The 21,772-nt window shown below is 39.1% G+C and overlaps 1 protein-coding gene across 1 annotated transcript; it reads right to left on the bottom strand.

Moving 5' to 3' along the window:
• Positions 1–3,457: 3,457 nt before the first annotated feature.
• NETO2 (neuropilin (NRP) and tolloid (TLL)-like 2) lies at positions 3,458–20,841 on the bottom strand (the record flags this gene model as incomplete). Its single annotated transcript, XM_009083407.1, has 8 exons — positions 3,458–4,443; positions 7,387–7,500; positions 11,680–11,908; positions 14,794–14,921; positions 15,011–15,055; positions 17,070–17,318; positions 19,178–19,318; positions 20,785–20,841. Coding segments are annotated over 8 exons (1,544 nt in total), but the record flags the coding sequence as incomplete, so codon positions are not given.
• Between the last annotated feature and the right edge of the window lie 931 nt (positions 20,842–21,772).

The raw sequence follows: 21,772 nt of genomic DNA, 5'->3' as shown, positions 1-21,772 counted from the left end.
TTGCTAATAAGGCAGAGCTTTTTTTCTCATTTGGCAGATTTGCTGCCAGCACACAGAACTCTTTGTACCCAGTAAAAATCAAAACGAATTGTACTTTAATGACTTCAGAACTCTGTTTGCATGGGTAGCACCTTTTCAATGACAATTCTTTTCGTAGCCTTTCTCTGTATTGCTTGAGTGAAAACAGACAGGAATTCTCATAATGTGCCACTGCAATTTGTATGTGCTGTGAGGGTCATCACATCTCTAGCAGGGAAGAGAATCTTGTGCACTTCAAGTGCAAGTTAGTATTTCTGTGATCACAGGAATGTTTCAGCCAGGAACTGCCTGAGTTTCCTACAGCACTGTCTCCTCTCTGCAAACACAGACATCTCCCCACGGAACTCGTACGAGTCGTGATTCACAGTCACTTTTATTTTTGTGTTGGCTCTAGGTTTACTTAGACAATTTTTATCCCAACAATTCCTTTTTCATGTTAGTTAGCTGTCTGAGCTACTATGATAAAAGGTAAGAATGAATTATAAATACCAAAAAGTAGTTATTGCTGTTGGTCTTTTCCTGGTTGGTGTGTGCCTGGTGAGCATATCTTTGCTTGGGAATATTCAGTGGTAGCAGAGAGTAGTGCAGATGTGGGTACAACTGAGTGCAAAATCAGGATGCTTCCTAGGAAGGTATGAATTTCAGATGGAGACAGTGAAAATAGGCTAAGAGTACTTAGATATTGCAAGAAAATGCAAGGTGGTATTTTTCACTAATGTCAAAAGAAGTTTAGGGACCACCACAACATCAGCTTCAACTGGGTTGAGACTGCAAAACCAGTACCAGATTGTTTTGCTAGAAATGTCAGCTTTCTGCACTGAGTGATACTAAGCAGTCCACTCAGTTAGTTCTTCCCTGTAGTGATCATCCTGGAATTATGGCTCTAATAGTCACCACTCGTTTCTTAAGGCACAGCTAAGTGACTGAACCTAACACTGCCATGACATGGACAGGCAGATACTCTTTAAACATACCACACACAGGTTTACCTTTCAGATCTTTAGGTTCATTGTTAGTCTCAGCTTGCACTGAGGTTTCATGTCTTGCCCTTACTATTTCTAGAAGCTTATAGAAATCATTATTGCTTTGGGTTTGTGTACAGCTATTGCCACAGGAAGGGTTGGGGCTGCTATTACAATGACACAGCAAAGCTCCAGGAGAGCTTTGCTCTGTATTGGGAGTCTGGAGCAGGTGCTAACTAGGCAGGAGTACCTTGACTTGATCCTAAACTGGTTAGGAGAGCTCACCTGCATGCTCTGGAGCAGCCAAAAAGCAACTGTGTCCTGACCATGTCATCAGAAAGTTATGACAGAGCCTGAAAAATGTTTCCATTTAGGAACTTCTTCAATAGAGCTTTTTCCTTTTCCTCACAGACTTGTGCTCTGCAGCCTTGCTATTTGTTTTATTAGTACAGGTTTACTGTTCAAGGACAACAATTTAGGGAAGAGTGGGGATCACATTATTTTTATCACATGGATAAAGATACCTTAAAAAGAAAACTTAATCATGCAAACCTAGCACTAACCAGAGTTATCTGGGTAAAAATGACCTGTGTAAAACTACACATTGCTTGTTGAAAAAATCTGGAACTAACAGACTGTCACAAGTAACATTCTGTCTTATAGGTCATGGTGAGATATTTATTGCTGAAATCAATGAGAAGTAAATGAAGTCTGTCAAATGTTTTAATGTTAAAAAAAATCTTTCGAGTCAAAGATAACTAGAATTTTTTAACACTTACATTCTGCATGAAGTGCATCTAAAAATAATGCTCATTTTCATTCTTTCAAAATGAAATACACTCTGGGACCAGCACAAAAACTGACATCAGGGCACAGCCTCACATGTCTGATAGATGAGCTTCTGAGTGAGTTCCTTCTAGATATCAGACAGGGTTAACTTAGAAGTTAGGAAGTGGTGAAGAGATGCAATTCTCCTCTTTTAGATATCAGACAGGGTTAACTTAGAAGTTAGGAAGTAGTGAAGAGATTCAATTCTCCTCTTTTCCCCTTAGATGTCATAAGTTCTGAGCATTTGTAACAAAGAAAAGGAATTCTTTGTCATTCTAATGAGAACCTGTGAATACAGCTGTTGTTTTTTATTTTGAAGACCAGATTTTTTCAGTTGTTAGGGTTGTAGATTAAGGTGATTTACAGGGTTAACTTAGAAGTTAGGAAGTAGTGAAGAGATTCAATTCTCCTCTTTTCCCCTTAGATGTCATAAGTTCTGAGCATTTGTAACAAAGAAAAGGAATTCTTTGTCATTCTAATGAGAACCTGTGAATACAGCTGTTGTTTTTTATTTTGAAGACCAGATTTTTTCAGTTGTTAGGGTTGTAGATTAAGGTGATTTTTTTGTTTGTTTGTTTGTACTACAGTCAGCACAACAAACAGGATGGTTTGACACACTTCTGTAAATAAAAGCCATGCCCAGTGCTGGTGGGTCAGTGTTAGTGAGATGTTGCCTGTAAACAAAACACCAGAATCAGCTCAAACCAAGCAGGGAATAAAACATAGGCTGATGTGGAAGTCATGATAAGGAGTATTAGCAAACTGTGATGTGTGCAGAGCAGAGGGACACTGAAACAAATTCTGCACAGGCACAAGGTTTGGATTTAATACATAGTCTGTACAGTATCAAACTATATAAAAAGTTTAAAAACCACAGGAGAATATATTTAAAAACTTCTTATATTGTAAAAATTTTAAAATTAGGTCCAAACCACCATTAAAAAAGGTATGAAATGTGCAACTTTGCAAGTGGGAATAAGGGGCACGAGAAGGGTTCGTAAGGGTTAGTAAGAGTTGGTTTCTCTTTGTTTCCATATCTTCATACACCCAGTAATGACACAGACCTCAGAGCAGTTCTCCTCAGGCAAGTAGGACAGGAGCTAAAAGTATCACCACTGATTTCAGCAGGGAGGATTGGCTGCAACAAGAAGTTAAAGGCTATTTTAAGAGACAAATGTACAGTACAGTCTATTTATGTAAATACTTGGAAAACGCAGGAACAAAACTGTTTCCTAAGCACAGAGCTGTGAAATCAGTGTGCCATATGGAGCTGGAATATATGGCAGAATATTTTAAAACCCTAAACCCTCTTGAAAGAAAACTGTTGTAGAAGTCTGCATCTAGAATAACAGGAGTACTCACTGGTGTTTTAACCAAAAGCTGCAAAGATTTTATATTTCCAAATGTGCTAACATTAATAGAACTTAGTATTTTTAAAAGGCAGAAACCCTTTTCACTGATTTCTCACAGAGCACAGAGTGAGGAAGTGATCATTAAAGGCAATATAAATGGTAGGCAAGTGAAACAGATGGCTGTAACATAATTCTTGAGTCTTAACTGGCACTTAACACTAACTCTACTTGCAATTTGACAAATACAATAAGACACCTATGTTGACATACACGTGGTGCACTTAACTACTTTTATTTATGCAAGTGAGGTATTAAAACTGTCTTGAAAAGCAGACGTCTAAAGAAGAGAAAATGGTGTGAGGAAGAGAATAGTAGTTACTGTTTTCAGTGTTCGGTGATTAGTAGCTGTAGGGTTTTTTTCTTCCAATATCCTATCTCATAATCTCCATGCAAAGTCTCTGTCTCACTCCTCCACTAGATAGGTAGTTTGGGAAGATGGGAGGAAATCCACCATTTTTCAGCAAGAATTAGTTATGAAGACTGTTGGGATTTTTTTTAATGAAGTATAATAAGCTAAAAGTGTGTGGCTATCACACGCTGCATATAGTACACTTGGAATATATACACTGTCATTGTACACAAGCATCTCCTATATACACCAACACCATCTTCACCAGGAAACTAAAAGTCCATAGATAAGGAACCTTGTGCTGGATCTTCCCTTCCTCGAACGTAAATTTCACATGGAATCTCCTCCATCACCCTGTCTTCTATGACTTGCTCAGGGCAGTCGTGGCCTTGTTTGAAAGTGTAAGTACTTTTCTTGAAGGTGCTGTTGAAGGTTTTCATGGGCTGCGGCTGCGCGAAGTCGTTGCGGAAAGGCAGTTCCATGGAGCTGAGGTTTGTCCTGCTCTGTTTGACGTTAGAGGCCTGGGAGCCACAGTGGTGGTCGTGAATGCATCTAGAAGCTGTGGAAGGGCGTCGCATTTTCTGGTAGTTTTCAAGTTCTTCTGATAGATCTGCCAAATCTGCAGAGATTTCTTTGTCCCTCAGTGAGAACAGTTCGTAGTGTGGAGGATCAAACACTTCCTGGAAGCCAGTTTTGTTGAAGGCAGACTTGCAAGCCATAACCTTTTTGCGAGGTTGCTTTACTTGCACTAGAATTGAGATGATGAGAAGAACTAAAACTATCCCTGATGTGATGCCAATGATTGTCCCATGAGTTCTGGTGATTTGTTCAAACAATCCATTTCTTTTCTTTTCTGCAAAGAAAAAAAGGAGGATTTAGAAGGCTTTTATTATTTTTCACACTTTTGATCATGTGTTTAAACAAAGCAAAGTGTATTGTCAATGCTATCCAAGTGCCATAGGAATAAATTACCTTAATGGCACTGGAGACTAGACCTGTATGTCAATGGGATTTGTCTAATTCCCTGTCATTTGTGGCTGCCATAGGATAATCTGGTGGCAGGTGGGACTCTGAGCAGTGCATGCTGACTCAGCCTCAAGTTGTATTACAAACTCCACGAGTTACAAGGCTTAAATTAACCTTACATAGGTTAAATCCAGCTACAGATGATGCTTCTCTTACCACGGTTTGTTCCTGCTGGCAACATTCCCATTCATGTCAGTAGAAGAAAACCTAGACTTAAAATTATCTAGTTCTTCTTTAAAAGGGAACTATTATCACAGTGATATCGGATATAGGAATGACTGTACTGTTTGTTTTCACAGCTCTTGGAAATGTAGTGGCTGTGTCTATTGTATAAGTCTCTTATCCCCAATTCAGCACAGGGAGCTTTAGCACAGATATATTCCAGTTTTAAAATTCCAAGAATCAAGTCAGCTGGGGGGGAAAAAAAGCAAGGTGAGGGGCAGGGGAAACCAACCAACCCACATCATATGGCAATTCTGGCTTGGTACTTCATGTGAAACACACAAGATGGCAGCAGCAGGATAAGATGGTTTTCCATATTTAAAGTTCTTTGAAGATTAAAATTTTCCAGTTGGATTTCTGTTCTGTAAACGCTCTTGTCCTAGGGGATTGAAAGATTTCTACACTGACATTCTGCAACATCTGCTAGGGGAGGAGAAAAGCATTTAAGACCATATAGAAGATAAAGTAGTAGCCTAAATATTGCTTAGTGTTTTCAGTTATCTGGCTCCTGGCATCTGAGTGTGTGCTCTGCACCTGAGTACCACACACACTGCGTGGGGAGAGTTATGTACCATCACATATTACTTGAAACAATCATATACTAAACAGGCTGCTAAGGAATTGGCTAATAAGAAGTTATGTCTGAAATAATTTCTGCTTCAGAGCTTGGACTGTTTACTCTGAGTTACATTTATACCTTGAACATGAAGGAGATTACCTGCCCTTGTCCTGCCTAGCTTAGACCCTAGTGTTACCATACTTCATGGGAGGTGGGAATTTCAGTGTGCCATGGCAGTTCTCTTAGCTTCCTTAATTCTTGGAAGATAATTTAATCAAGAAGTCGTTATGCAAAAGGTGGTGTCTTCTCTAGTCTCCTAAAATAAATTGCACACAACTGACTCCTCTATCAATTTCTGTGTTACAGGGCTTAGGCATAAGTAGGTCACAATATGCTCAGATTTCTGTAGCTATTGATATGGACTAACTGAGAACTCTGGGTGCCTGCAGGAACTGAGCACCATTGTGAGCAGCTTTCTTTTTAAGGCAAAATATTGCTTATTTGGTTGCATCAGTCTCTTGGCAATCTGCATCTAGTCTTCACTGTCTTGTAATTATCTGCTGGACAAGTATTACAGCAGAACTGAGATTGCATCCAACATGAAACATGGGAGGTTGTTCAGGACCAGACACAGTGATTTGCAGATACTGGGAAAGACACTTTCCCCACATTACAATACAGTTTGCATGGAAGTAATTTTTTTAATACTGCAGTGAAGTGTGGGTTCTAGGTGAGATTCTAGGCAGCAGTTGGGAAAGATATCTAGAAATCCCACTTAAGTGGGAATGTTGAATATTGCCAAAGCTAAGTTTTGTGGAAGATTATGTTTACATTAAAACCTTGGGAGTTATGGATCAGATTTGTTAACTGGAAAGCTTCTATAATATGCCTAACATTAGAGTATTTGTTAGTGGTGTGAATTTTCTCATTTACTCAAAATGCAGTAATAAAGTAGCTCTGTTTAATATTTATTTACTGAAAAAAATATAAGCAGGGCTTGGGTACTGAAAAGACATTTTATTTCAAGGTTTTCTGTAGAGAAGATTTTGACCTTTCCTGCAGGGTCAATTTATCTTTGGAACTCAGTACATATTAAAATCTTTCTGCAGTTTTGTGTTCAGTTCTATTTATGCCATTCTATTTGTCAAAAGAAAAAAAAAAAGGAAAAAGTCAAGTGTTTCTGCTCTATTGTTTTCTTTAGCAAGAAAAATCGGTGACCTTAGACTGGTGTTGTGGTAACTCTGACAATTCAGCTCTTGTGGAAGAACAGGTGAATATGTTTGTGCTTTATCAGAATGACAATTGCCTCAAACCCTACAAAGCCTGATACTGAAACAAGTCTTTACTGTGGTTGTGATGGTGTAAATAATACTCCCCACTCCATGGTCTAGCAGCAGTGATTTACATGGATTGGTTTTCCATGAGGGATTAGCTCATGTTTCCTAACAACTCCTCCTCCTCCCATCCTTTCTCACACCATATGCAGCAGCTGAATTACTCTGAAACAGCCTATGATTAACATCTCAAAACAAATGCTTTAAAATTGTATTTGTCTTTGAGGGTTGTTGCTTCTATTTCAGCCCTGAGAAAGGCTTTTTGTGTTGGAAAGCTTGTCTGTGTTTTTTCCAGCTCTTTATTTTTTTTCCTCTAAAAGGTATTCCTCTCCCTACAATCCTTGCTTCTTTTGAAATTTAGAAATGGATAGGATGCAGCCTGGAAAATACTAAATTCTATTTCTTATCAAGCTGACATGCTTCTAAAATAGAGAGTATATGCTGAAGAGGAAGAAATTTAGTTCCAAAGTGGAAAGATCAGTATTCAGGATGCTTATGTGTCTCCCGAGTTTAACTAAAAAATTTGGAACACTTTCCTGAGATTAGCAGAATAGCTGTTTTCAGCATATTTCCAGGAAAAAGGCATTTTATGACTTTGTTGAAAGGCAGAGTGGCCAGCCTAGCTGATAAAGGTGACACTCTGCACGATCCTCACCTCTGCAGTGGTTCTCATCCCAAGGGTATGCACAGTTCTGAATGCCATTGCAGACTAAAGAATTATTGATGCACATGTTGCTATGGCAGAAGTAAGTGTTGCCTGAGCAGGGAGCTGCAGGAGAGAATAGAGAGAAACACTCAGAATTTTCAGGAATTGATGCATTGCAATAAAACTGATTTCTTTCTTTCTTTCTAACATGCAAACACATTCTTTATCTGCTTCAAACACAATCCCTTGTCTTGCACATCACTGATTATTCACTGGGTTTTTTTCCTCTCTTCATGTGGTTGCTTTCAAGTATATCAGTGCTACAAAAAAAAAAAAAACTTGTTCAAAATGGGTAGGTAGCAGCTAGAGACAGTCACAAAACACAGATAATGGAAAAAGGTTTAATATATGTCTTTAGAATCTTAATACTTATGAATCACATGTCACCATCAATTATGTATTTATTCTGCTGAGCATCTGCTGGGTAGATGTGGTGAAGCAGTCCCTGAACATCTGCATTTTGGAGCCCATTAAAATCTTAAGGCAAATCAGATTTCAGCCTGTGGAGGACAGTTTCAGTAATTGCAAGAGATTGCAACAACTAGAGGCGTCTAAGTCATTCCTTTTTGTGAATCAAAAGCTCTTGGCTGCTCCTATTAGAGCCAATGCAGGGATTGAGAGAGCACAGTTTAGCTTTTATCTCTGTCTATATATAGCTAGAGATGTGAAAAGAGAAATTAACTAGAAAGCTGCCCTAAAGATGTTGTTTGTGTGAGTATTTGTTTTAGCTCCTTGACACTAGACAAAGACATTGAAAACAGCAACAATTCTTTTCAGGGTGCTGTATAATATATACAGGCAGTTATTTACAAATTCAGGGCACCCTACAAGAAATTGGTTTTGCCTTTCTCTGTTTCAGTAATGTGGTGTTTTCCTGATGGAAATGTCTACTATTAGTGAAGTCAATTATATATTAAGCAGCAGAGATGTGTGATAGACATTCCACTCTTGGGTTTCATAGAAAGAATTTAGTCCTGAGCAGTTTGGACTCCCTGAAACATAATGTGAAACCCAAAGGATATAGCAGAGGGAAATGACTACTCCTGAATACTCTTTTTTCACTCCTGTTCAGCTTCAGAGTCTCAGTGACAAAAAGAGCAGCTATGCCTAAGAACAAAAAAATCCAAGGCTTTAATTCTGAATTTGCATTTCCTCAATCTCATAGGCATTGTCTTCCCTTTTCTTACTCCACTGAGTTTTGGTAACCTATACTCATTGGTTTTAAGCTTTAGCATTAGCTTGCTGGTATTGCTTAACCCTGGGAATCTGGCAAGGAGATCCACATGGAGAGTTTGTGCTTTAATTGCAGTGCAAGTATAACACAGAATGTGTCTGGTGTGTGCTTTGGAAGAGCTTATCTATGCAATTGCAGTGCTTAAAATGTCATGGTAGCTATCACATGTACCTTTGTACATGAGAATTAAAGGGGCCTGGTGGTTGTGGTGTTGGTGTGCCAAAACATCCCCTGCAATGTAACAAGAGTGGCTGCTAAGGCAAGGCACATCACTAATGGCTTAAGGCCTAATGTCAGCATCATCTGAAATCATGATACATCATCGTGAAATTATACTGCACTTATGTTCCAAAGGGATTCACATCATCTCCCGGAAGGACTAAATGAGGACAGGCTGAAAGTTATGCAAGAATATCAATGTAGACTTAGGTAGCTTTTTCCTTCTGGTTTTGGAAAGAGAGATTGTGCAAGCTTTGCTTTATAAAGGATAGGCATGATCATCATTTAAAGAGAAGAGCTTAAAAAGGCTATGTATGTAACAGGCTGCAGTATCTACCAAAATATTTCTGGCTGTCAGATGAAGGAGGATCTACAAAACTCATGTCCAAAGTGGTGGTTGTGGAGCTATGTGTACCTGCTGATGTTTCAGCATGGATCTGCATGGAGGTGTAGCTCTTTTGGAGGCACAGAGGAAGAATTATGATGACAGACACGTTCCCCTTCTGATTTCCCTGAACAGGTGAATTTTTTCATGGTTCTGTATTTTTGAATGATGCGTTCTGCTGCTGCCTCTCCACCTGCCAGCACAGTCTGTGTTACATTTTTGAGTAGTCTCTAACTTTTGGGGGGATGGCTTTTGTTCACAGCTCATAAAGATGGGTCAAATGGCCTCAATTTCCCTTTTGTTTGCTGCTTGGGGAGTAAGAAGTCTAAAAGTCACAATGATTGATCGGTTCCAGTCCAGGACTTCAAGGACATAGCTGGACTCTTCTCACAACAGAAGAGCCTGGTGCAATGTTCACAGTGTTCTTTGTCTCTAGCATTATTCATGTATTGAATCAAGCCAGAAATCAAATACATTGATTTTTGACATTGCTGTTAGCTGAATTACTTAGTCAGATCTGCGAGCAGCACTAGGTGAGTGTTAGGTGACTGTCATGCACAATTAGCTCGTTTATGTAAATCTTTTCAGAAATATTGATCACTTTTGTGGCTGGCTTCATATAATTACAAATCATTAGGAAGGTAGAGGAGCAAAAGAGCTTAACAATCTGAAAATAAGATAAGCACAGACTCACTATTTTCAGTTAGACAGACTGCCTAGGACTAGATTATTTAAAAACACTTGAGATATTTTCCAGCCACATACTTTTCAGTCACTCTATCCAAGAAAGGAAGTATCTCAACTAAGTAAGAATAACCACATACCTTTTCAGATTTTCTGCCAATGACTTCTAAGTTACTTTCAAATCCTAAGTTTGGGAACTTATCTAGCTTTAGGAGTACTCACTGTTTCAACCTCTTGAATTAAAACAAAAAAAAAAAAACACAAAAAAACCCTGAAAGGAACCAAACTCAACAAAAACCTACTCCAATATTTGTAATATAAAGAGATAATTTCCCTGGCTAAGTTCACAGCATTTTCTAGACTGAAATCTGTAATAACTTGCACCATCATTAAGATTAATAACTGTACTGAAATAAAGAGCACTGGAAAAGCTGTTAGCAATTTTTGCAAATTGTGCTTAAAACTGATACTTGCTTAAAGTCACAATATCTGCAGCTTATTAAATGCTTTTTGTGGGTTAAACAATAGACTAGCTTGACACAGGCAATTGTGCATCATTACCATGTATGCAGAGAGGGCAAGAAGCTATTTCTCTTACAAGTCTCTGTTACTTTAGAGAGATTGTTGTACAGGAAGGAACTTTTCTCCTATATTAAACTGTTTTATGGAACAGAACATAACATCTACTAGTTGCCTGTAACCTGAACTTTTTGCAAGGTGGTGACCAGGATTCCTTTCAGGACTGGCTACAGACATGTTAGTTCTGTCAAAGTCATTTCTTTGTCAGCAAATCTGTACTTTTTGAAAAGCCTTTAGCAAAGCACAGGTCTGATTTCTTGCAATGGGAACATTTGATTCAGCTTTCCCCGTGTATCTGCAGTTCTGAACTGAGTCTACTTTAGTGCTGAAGATGCCATTTATTTTCTCATCCTGCAATGTGGACAGTATTGTCCTTTGTAAATATGTGAGGCAACAAAATTCCATTCAGTTCAGAGAGAAAAGCACTTTAGAAGAAAATCTCACAGAAGTGTTTTCAAAAAAACATCGTAGTCTTTATTCTCATTTCAGTTATCTCTAACCCAGCCTGTGGAATCCAAAGAAAAATCCAGACTGCATTTCCAACTCTGCTTTAACTGTAGACTTATTGAGTAAATGTGAATTTAACTGCTTATCCATGGCCTGGCTAAGGCAGCACGTGTAGGGTCATTCTGAGCCACATGCAGCTGGGGATGAGGGAGCAGCTTAGGTGCAGCTGCAGTGGGTGGTGTTCCAGATCCAAAATTGAAGGGAGAGCTGCAGACAGGAAGGAGATTGAGACCTTACAGGATCAGGCATGTTTTCTAGCTCTCTGAACATCCAGCATGGGCTTGATAAGAGCCTGCTGTGGTGAACTGGCCATGGGGACCAGTGGGAGAGCACACTTCAGTCCCACTGCTGTCTTTCTGAACTAAGCCTGTGCTCATTTGCACAACTCTCTGTGAGGAGGACGTAGCTTAGGGCAGTATTATTACTGAATTCAAATGAAAAAGAAACCTTTTCAGAGTGGAGGGAAGCTTTCCTGTAGGCACCACACTACAGCTGTAAGAAAGCTATCACCTAATTTACCCGTAAAGGAAACAGAAACAACCTTTTTCACCTACTCCTGCTGCATAACCTGCTTTTCCTAAACTCCCTGAGGTACCCTGACCCCAGGAGAATGGGAACTCTAGAGTCTACTTACGATCCACAAAGGAGGTGAAGAGCATTCTGAACCTGCTGAGCCTGCTGCCCTCGTCTGCCCACATCCTCACCACCCCAGTGCCTGTCTGCAGCATCACGTCGTTGGCCACGGTGCTGCAGAACTTGGCCTTCAGGTTCTCAATGGAGCTGCTGCCATCGTACACTGCCACGAAGTTTCTCTTGCACTCGTTGGAATGCTCCATTTGGTAGTCGAGGAATCGCATGTAAATCTGGGAGAGAGGAGAAATGAGTGTCTCTAGGCAAAGAAACGCAGAGAAGACAGTTCTGTTCCTTAGCAAATCTGGAATAAGATGTTTTGTCCCCTCACACACAATTCACAACACTGTCAAACTAGTGTTTTCTCATTAAGTGTCCATGTGGAGTATTACCTGATGTTTGTCTTGGGTATCTGTTTCACTTCTCCCCACTCCCCAAAACAATCTTTAGTTAACAATTCACTCTGATATATTTCTGCTCCCTTTGGAAAAAAAAGTACAAAGAAACACACTTTGCTGAAGAAAGCCCCAAGCAGCTCTTAAATGTGATGTCGATTACTCTGGAAGAGACATAAGGAATGCATAAATGTGCTGGAATAATTTTAATGGTATTTTGACTGTTCCTTTTTCTTTCTTTTTAATTCATGATAAAATATAAGGGAAGGGAGTCTAGTCAGAAAAGCTCTGAAGTAAAATAAGAAAATTAAAATGTATTGCTGCAGAATGGAAGGTAATTACTGAACCATAACAGTGTTATGGCATACACAAACCATGAAGTCAGGAGTAATTTGAGTAACACTGAAAGCGAGGGAAAAGTAAACTGGCTATGTAGGAAGAGTTAACAAATTTAATCTGAATTCTTCTCAAAGCATAAATCTAATCCAAGAGATGTTAGAACATGCGCAGCAAGGAAATTAGAGGACTGAGATGGCACTTCTAGAGTAAGTAAATTTCTTTTGCTGGTGCAGGAAACTCATGCAAAATTGTGATTTAGGTAGAAGTACCTGAACATGTTATGAGGCTTTTAATCTCTGGAGTGGTTGTTTTGGAATTCTCCAAATTCTGGTGAAAGCAGAAACACAGAGCAGAGGAAACAGTTGCACCCCCCTGGCTTTCCCTCCCCAGTGCCTCCAGGGGCAGGTTCCCAGCTGTGAAAAGGTGCAGCCTGTGCCACATTATCTCATGCTTCACCTCACAGTTTTGTGATTTTCAGTATTTATACTTCTTTTTTCTCCACTGCTGTTTTTGTTAGATTTCCTGCTGGAAATTCTCAGCTACATTGAGAGTTGTGTTCTGTCAATGCCTTCGCTCACAAATGTGGGTGTGAGCTGCAGGTGCTAGTATTTAGGCTAAGACATGGTATGATTGACTTTATCTCCTGCAAAATGACAATGGGAACCAAAAATAAATTAGCAAACTTGTAGTGGAGCTATTATTTGTATGAAAACACAGGAATAATTCCACTGGAAGTGCTCATCTCAGCTCCTCTGGGTTAGTGTGTTAGGCCAGGAAGTACAAAAGGTCCTTACTCTGAGATTATATTGATTATTCTTGTAATTTTCTGAAACTGGAGACCATTTATTAAGTATCTGTTAGGGAGATTTTAAAAGTATTTTCACTGCTACAGTTGCATCACTTTTAAAAGTTTGTTTTTATTATCAAATCAAATTGAGGAAATTAAAAACGTCTACACGAATTTTTCTCAAGAGACTGCACCATATCAGATCGAATGGATTTTATCCTCATAATTCTGCCAGAAGCTTGAGAAATTATTGTCAGAATACTGAGAATTATTTTTCTGTAATGTTTGAAATCAATAATTTAGGATGATGATCTAATCTCAGGACTCACCCAACTATAGCTCTACCTTCTGGCAACATTCAATAATTTATTAAAATACTTAAGCATAAAACCTGGTGCACTCAAGTGGCAATGGAGAGAGAGAAAATGGTTTTATTATCATTTCTGGAAGATCTGCTGCTATTACTTAGAGTAGGATAGGGCTCTTGGGAGTCAAGACACTTCCTCAAAGGCTCAAATATATTAATGGACTTTTAGTTTCTTTCTTGTCCTCTTATCATCACCCTTTAGGCTGCTGTTTTAGAACACACTTGGCAGTCAGTTAATAGGGCTGCTTACTTAACTACTAGCAGTGTGTAAGAAGGCAGAGAGAAGGTTTGTCATCTTGGCAGCTCCTGCTTAAAAATATGTTTCAGTGTTTATGTACATGCAAGCAGAAGCAAAATTAGAGATGTGTATGCTCTATGGAGAAAAAAAATCTGTATTCTTCTGTGCAACTCATAAGTAACTAACATGCAGATGACTCTGAAATACAGAGCTGTTGGGTTTTTTTAAAACAGGCTCTAGGTATTGCAATGTGGAAATGTGAACAGGATTTTATCTTTGTCTAACAACCTATCTCAAGTTCTTTTAATGAGTATAAGACAATGATGCTTTTGAAAGCATTTTTCAGTTCTGCAGGCAATCATAAATAGCAAGTACTCGGTAACTAATGTTGATTTCTGGCTGCAGTAGCTAATATGCCCCTTTAGGGCTTGAAGAGAAAAGGTCTAGGAAATGCCACTGAGGCACATTGAGAGCATGATCCTATAGGTAAGTCAGGGGAGTGATAACTTCAGCTGTTTGCAGGTAAAGCCTTTCCTTCTAGCTCAGACTGCTGTGGGTTTTAACGTGCTGGACTGTGAATCAGACTGGGAAGGAGCAGCACTCCTTCTGTTGACTGTGAACAGAATCAAATTCTCCAACAGAACCATTGCAGGCAAAATGTTAAACCATGGCAGGGATTTACTGGAAATTATCAAAGATGTTAGCCAGCATTTTTTGCCTGCAGTCTTCCAATAAAACCAGAGTACAAGTCAAAAGGCCTTGAAAATTGTTGCTTAAACAGTTTTCACGTTTTGCATTTGAAGTTCAAACAACAGGAAGGCAGCACTGTGGACTGTATAATTTAACTCAGAAACAATTCTCTAGCTGGATTTCCTAAGCCACTGATACATAACTCAGTGAAAGAAAGAAATGCAGATCACAGCTAGTGACCATTACCTGTCACTGATGTCATGGAAACCCACTGTACACTGAGTTATATGAAGAAAACCCACCTTAGCATTTGGAGTAGCTTTAATTGTCCAGATACAGTCAACTGCTTGTCCTGGTTTTGTTTTCCCTTCTTGTTCTACTTGACTGGAACGTACTATTCCATCAGCTCCTGAGAGCTCAAACTGGCAGTCTAGGGAGAAGATATACCTTGCTATCAAATGCAATATGACATTAATTTCAAGTTTCATGTATAAATAAATAGCTACTGTAATACCAGACCTGGGATGGGATTTAAAATGCCTCCTAGGTAAGTGAAGTCAGGATCTGTAACAGAAAGAAGTCAAGAATCACAAGGGCTATCAGTGCTTGAGAATCACTTCAAGGTCTAGTTTTATCTGCAGATTATGTCCATTTTTTTTATTATGTAACAATAAAAATTGCCAGAAAGTTTACTGAATCAATTGGAGAGAACAGAGATCATTTATTTTTTTTAGATGGGAACATTATTCCACAAAGACTGACCTTATGTGAATAAGGCAATTCCATACTGACAGCTCAGATTTGCAGCATAACACCAAAAATGACTATCAGCATTTTGTTCCTACAGTATGTTCTGAATTTCACTATGCCAGTTTTCACTGAAATCACTGGAGCTCCACAGGAGTACAGGGGATCTTGCTGTGTGTAGATGATTTAGACTTATTTTATCAGGTTGCTCTGTCTAGTTCTGAACAATACAAACTGGGTAGTTTAACAGAATATATCAACACTTTGGAATTGCTAACTGCTCTTAACGAAAGTGAACAAGGACAGTTCAATCCTAAAGATACTTTTTCCTTGGGTACCCATGCCTCCTCTTTTAGGCCAGGAAGTACAGCTCTAGACATTCAGAAGGCAGAATTTCATCCTCATTGCTCCTCTACCTCCTCTCTTCTAAATGTGATGTGTAGGTAGTGTATGCATCAGTATACTACAGGATATAGTACAGTGTGCACAATACTAGTGAAATAAGAATATAATTTTTCATAGTGGTTATCTACTGGGACTAGAACTTGGCTAAAAGTGAGTCTGTAATGGGCTGGGATGTCCAAGTCTTGCAATTCAGTGACCAGGTTAGTGTTTCCTCCCAAATCAGCATAGAAAGCTGCAGCCATTCACAGAAAACCATCACAGAAATCACACAGACCATGGTGTGTGAAATGTTAGTCAGTGCAAAGAAAACACAGAGGAAAGGAAAATATCAATCCTTCAGTCGCTGCAATACTGTGAAATATACAGTTTAAATGCATAAAGTTCCAGCCTGGAACTATGCTAATTTAGTTTTGAGAGTGATATTAATGAAATGGCTTTGGAAATGGACTTAGCAAAATGCCTAAGTACTGTTCCTATGAAAACATTTTGGCATGTTATTCCCAGTGGACTGGGAGTTTCCAAGTCTAAATCCCTAGCAAGGTACACGGTTCTGTAAGCAGTAATATATGAACACTGAAAACAGTGTTTTCCTGTGCTGTAGGGGTAAAGACCAGTTGGGTAAAGGTGACATTAAGTTATATTTGTGTATACATTTGTAGAGGTAGCAGAGCTGACACTTGTATATTGTCTTTTTTCCCAAAGGACAATAAAATGCTGATAACTACATGTATACACAGTAAGAAGTACAGTATTCAAGCAGTGCACAAGGACATCAGGTCAAATTTTCATGTAAGAAGAATGTCCTGCCAGTTTTAAGTGGCCCCACAGTGCAGCTGTACTTTTTGTTTTTCTAAAGGCACTGTCAGCACATTTTCCTCTTCTTTCTACCCTGTAAACTCCACAGTACTTTGTGCAAAGAACAGCTCTGCTGTCTGAGCCTGTGGTTTGAGGGAATCGAGTTACCCTGAGAGCTGATGCTGGCACTGTATAGATATTTCCTCTGGCTTTTCAGAATGAGGATTTCAAATGCTTTGCATCTGGCTGGAAGTCCTATTGTAGTTTTGCTTTGGGTGTTTTGGTCACAGTGTCTTAAATTCCTAGAAGAGAGACTGTTGCAAATGCTATTAGTCTGCATTAATGCTCTTTCCATTACTACCTCTGGTGAAACCAGGACGGGTTAGAGGAACAAAAGGGAAGCTGCTAAAGACTTCAGCACGAACAAGGTCAACTGTCCTCTTTATTAGCAAACTACAGACCTGTCATTTCCTTCAATTTTCCCAAGTGGTTTGAGTCAAGTATCCTGCAGGATAAGCAGGACTGAGAGTGTAACTATTGCATTGTCACTGATGATGAATCACAGCTCTGGACTGACAGCACCAACACACCCACAGACAGTCATTAAAACTCAAGAGTTTGACATCTTTACCTGGGATAAATGAGTACTTTGCTTGGAATCCCTTTCCTTCCAGCTCCTCATCAGAAGTAAACTTGATCCACATAAATCTCCCTGTTGATCTAATTAGTGCAGGACTTTTCAGACCACAGTAACGATTAATGAGAGGGGAGAAACCAAAAGGTCCATCTCGAACCTCCAGGTGATCAAACCGACATTCAAATGAGGGTTCTATGTAATAAGGTTCATCAAAGGTCAACTCGATTCTTTGCCGTGGAGCAGCTAGACATAAAATCAAGCAAAAGATTAAGTGAAGATCTAGAGGCATGAAAGGCATGAAATAATGAAGAGACAGGTCTCCAAAACAGCAAGTTAAAAGAGAGACCAGAACTTGTCAAAATACATCTGGCCATCTGCTATAAAAATTCAGACACGCTGTGGTAAAAAGTTTGAAAATTATTCTGTAGAAGGTACTTTTTCATAGAATTTAACAGATTTTTTGCTTGCTGATCTCTGTTGAAAATTCAGAAATGACAAATATAATGCAGCACATGTAACAGATATTAAACATCTTTTCAAAGGTATTCAAACAAGATTTGGTTGTAAGATATAAATTCAAATCAGTGTTCTGTGAAAGCAAAGTACAGAAAAATGGACAGAACTCTGAGGTATGCAGGAAAGAATGGAAAAAAGACATGAAGGACTAACCACTGATGTGTTTCTTAAACAGAAAGCCCAAATTTGGAGAGCCTTTGGCAGAAGACATTTTTTATTAGACTACACAGAGGAGTGTAAATGCTTTACATATGCTAATAATATGCAAGTGGCTACAGATGCTGCTAAGTCTGAACTAGTGGCAGCCTAACATTAGGATTTGGACCAGCCCCTAAATCCTGATGAGGTGCAGCTATGACTACTTTGTGATGAGACTTCCACATGTGCAGTTGGAACCCTTGATTTTAATTGTGTGAATAGCTTTAGGGTTTCTTGTTCTTGGCACCTCTTGAGCTACCTGAACTTTCAGACACTCCCTGGTATGTGGAGTGACAGCACTGAAGAACCACATGCTCTTTGCTTTCTCTGAATGTAAAAGGGATTTATTTGCACGTCTCTAACACTGTTTCAACCTACTTACAGATGGGTTAAACACATTTGTAGCTGCTTGTGCATATTGGCAGTGATCTGCAGGAAGGACCTGATCTTAGCTAGGAATTCTGGAGGGCCTTGGCATCTCACTCAGGTACTCATGGTGTTTCTGTTGAGGCTGTGAGGAGAGGTGAGGAGGCTGATTCTGTGCTCCATGGAAAATCCCTTGGACAAACCCTGTGGAGGAACAGGCTATCTGCTCCCCAGGGGCACCCGCAGCTGTGCACTTGCACAGGCAAAAAGGAGGGTGTCTGTGAACCAGGACTGTACAAACAAACCCAAAATTTCTTGAAATATTTCAATTAATTGATATGGATCTGATGATTAAGCTGACTAATATTTTTAGCTGACTTCGGTGGGTTTTGGGTGCATTCTAATAAGAGGAAAAATAATTAGAGTGTCTCAAGTCTTGCAGCTTTTATCCAAGATATTCTCATTGGAATATGGTTTTATTCTAGTTAATAACATTTTTTTGTTCTCATCACATTATTTTAACAATGACCTCAGCAGTGCTAACAAATCTCTGTATTTTTAGTACAGTGCTATGGCAGTTAGATGTATCTTTTTTATTAATGAAGGACAGGATAAAGACTTTCTGCTGGTGAAACAGAATAACACAGCAAGGTCTGAAAATAGTCTTCATCTCTTCCAGTTTGTTATCAGTGATATTAGGATAACAAGCTACAATTTTTATCTTAATTGTTCTGTGTCTTCATAGATTACAGCAGAACTGATGCTGCTTTTTCTGGCTGTGAGGCTATGTCTTGTTCCATACAGCTAATTTCTTAACGTTTGCATTTCTTATGAACTCATTATTATTACTTCAGAGAGCAAATTTAGCTTCTTGTTCAAGTAAACAACTGCAGAAAATATGACACTACCAGTATGGCTATACAATACTTCACAGTACTGTCAAATAACACAGTTATAACAGCTCAAGCTCATCCATTTAAGAGGCAGATCACAGCACAACGAAACACAAACACAGCAGGTACCTTCTAAGATATAGATGCACTCCTGATTTGGTGGGTACGTGTTGGGGTAGTTTGGTGAAGCAAAATGTCCTCCGTTACTGGTCCGTACCCAGTTGTCGCACTGGGTGGGAGGAATGCGATTCACTCCAATGTTTTGCCCACCTTAAGTGGAAAAAAAAAAAAAGTGATCAATAAATTTCCTCTGCAAGCATGCAGATGTGATGCTGCAAAGCAAAAACACACTGGCATGGCACAGAGCATACAGAAGAATTTCATTTCATTTTGTTGAAAACTCTCTTCTAACGCACTCGTTAATATCTAGTTAGGAAAATCTCGTGTTTCATTTTGTCATGTGATGTATCCCAAAGAGATCAAAGGTTTTGAATATCAAGTATGCCCAGTGATCCTTGGGAAGAGAGGGATTAATTTCTTTTTCTTTTTTTTTTTAACCCAAGTCAGTTCAAGTTTTTTGATGCTCTTCTAAATGAAATATTCACAGTGGCTGCCAATATAGCAGCATTATTTATGGCTTATGTCTTCTCATTCCTATGTAAATATAAGCTGAAATATTTCTAAGCTTTTACTGGTTTTGCCCCTGATTCCAGAGTATACTGAAGTCCATGGCCCTTAGGTGGGATATCTGTAGCTTGTTGGAACACAGAATGGTTGTAACAGAGTTAATTATAATATGCAAATACACCAAATACAGCAATGGTAGTTAACAGAATTACTAGCAATAGGGAGAGTGCAGTGGTAGCTAAGGGTCTCATTTAAGATCAAAGCTCCTCTTCTGGGTGTACAGGGAACTATGGTCTTGTGCTGAGATTATGCAGTTACTGAGCTAATACATCCAGCTGGACCATTTGCAGGAGTTTTGCTGGGTGAGATTTCCTTATCCAAGGAGAAAGAGAATGGGAAGAGTATGTTCTTTGACATTCTTAGATACTTTTGGCCCTGCTCCTTGGTATCAGCAGAACTGGATAGAGTAAGACACAGGATATGTGGTTTCTGCTAGATCCTTCCTGATTCTCACCGGGTGCTCTCATGATGTCATTTGTATTAATGCAGCTTTAATTTGCAGAGCTTTGAGAGGACATCCATGCTAATACAGGTCTTAGCTGCCTCCAGTAAATTACATCACCTTCCTCTGATATCTTGGCAGCTTTTTGATTTATGGGGGTGAAAACTCCCTCTCCTGCAGAAATTTTTCAAGGAAATTCTGTAGGTGTCAGTTCAAGGAATTCTTCTCTCTTAAGTGTGGGTTAATCCCACATATGAGAAAAAAAGGTTTGTGAAATTGATGCCTTCCCCACTCAGCAGGCATCAAAAATGTTTGTGGGTGGACTATTTGAAAAGCTTGTTGTCACATACAGAAAACATGAATTTCCATGGTGGTTTCTTTTCCACTTCTAACATCTAAAAACGTAGAACTTCAGCTGGGTAAGGGAACTTCCATGTTCTCTGTGACTGGATGGCTTTGTTCATTTGGTAGGAAACACAGTAAATGGGGGAAAATGGAAAATCCTAGAGTTCATATTGGCAATCCATGAGCTATTAATACCCAAACATAAATACTTTCTTTTGCTTACATTATTTTTTGAGAGAAAATAATCAAACAAAAACAATACCTTGTGTCTTCTGTGCAACAGCAATCCCTTCCACTACGAGGATTGTTACTAGCAACACTGATGAGAGAAATTGGACAGGAGAAACATCAGTCATTCATCAAGATTATAGACTGTTATCTGCAGCTCTGATTCATGCAAATCCTTGCAGCAAAGCACTGACCAAAACAACTCAGAACATACAAAATTACATATGGGTTTGCTTAAAATTTCAACTTTAGGAAACCAGTGCAGTCTTCATGATTTGATTTGACTAAATATTAGTCCTGTTAAAGACTGCTATACTCTTTCCTCCAACCCTCATGCCTCTCTCCTTCCTTGCTTCCTTCCTTCCTTCCTTGTGAAGATGGTTTTCCTTTTGGCCTTTCCCTTATATTTACACTTTCCCTGCACCCAAGAAACATCAGTACAGACAGCACACACTAAAGATTCCATATTTCACTATCCATCAGCAGTTTTAAAGCAGGCTTAATGTCCAGATTTTCCTAAAATGCTTTGTCACCTTAAATTGTTAGGGATTACCAGGAGAGGAAAAGAGAATGAAATCAAGTATATTAATATGCTACTCTTCAAACCTCTCATTTGTTTCCACCTTGTGTATCTGTACAATTCTGGACACGTCTCTCACAGAACTAGCTAAGCAGGATAGAGCTCTGCCCTGGACAGAAAGTGGCTGAGGAGACACAGAGTCCAAGTTATAAAATCACAAGTGTCATTGAGATTGTGAATAGAGAGCATCTACTACTTGTCTGTCCCAGTATAGGGAGCAAGGGGTATCAAAGCTGGTGGGTGGTATGCTCAAATTAAATGAAGATTTCTTTCTCTTTTTTTAAATGCACATACTTTATAACTTATCCTTGAGGTAGAAAATTCTACTTCAGAAACCCCTCAAGCAGTAAGTTGTTGGAAGTCTGGCATAGTATTTGGGGCAAATATAATTTGCTCTACTTTTATATTCTTTCTGCTTTTGTATGTCTGTGAAAGAAGATAC

Source organism: Acanthisitta chloris, unplaced genomic scaffold, assembly GCF_000695815.1.
Source record: "Acanthisitta chloris isolate BGI_N310 unplaced genomic scaffold, ASM69581v1 scaffold6041, whole genome shotgun sequence".
Classification (NCBI taxonomy): Eukaryota; Metazoa; Chordata; class Aves; order Passeriformes; family Acanthisittidae; genus Acanthisitta; species Acanthisitta chloris.
The sequence above is the reverse complement of the archived record's forward strand: the minus strand, read 5'-3'. Positions and strand labels throughout refer to the sequence as shown.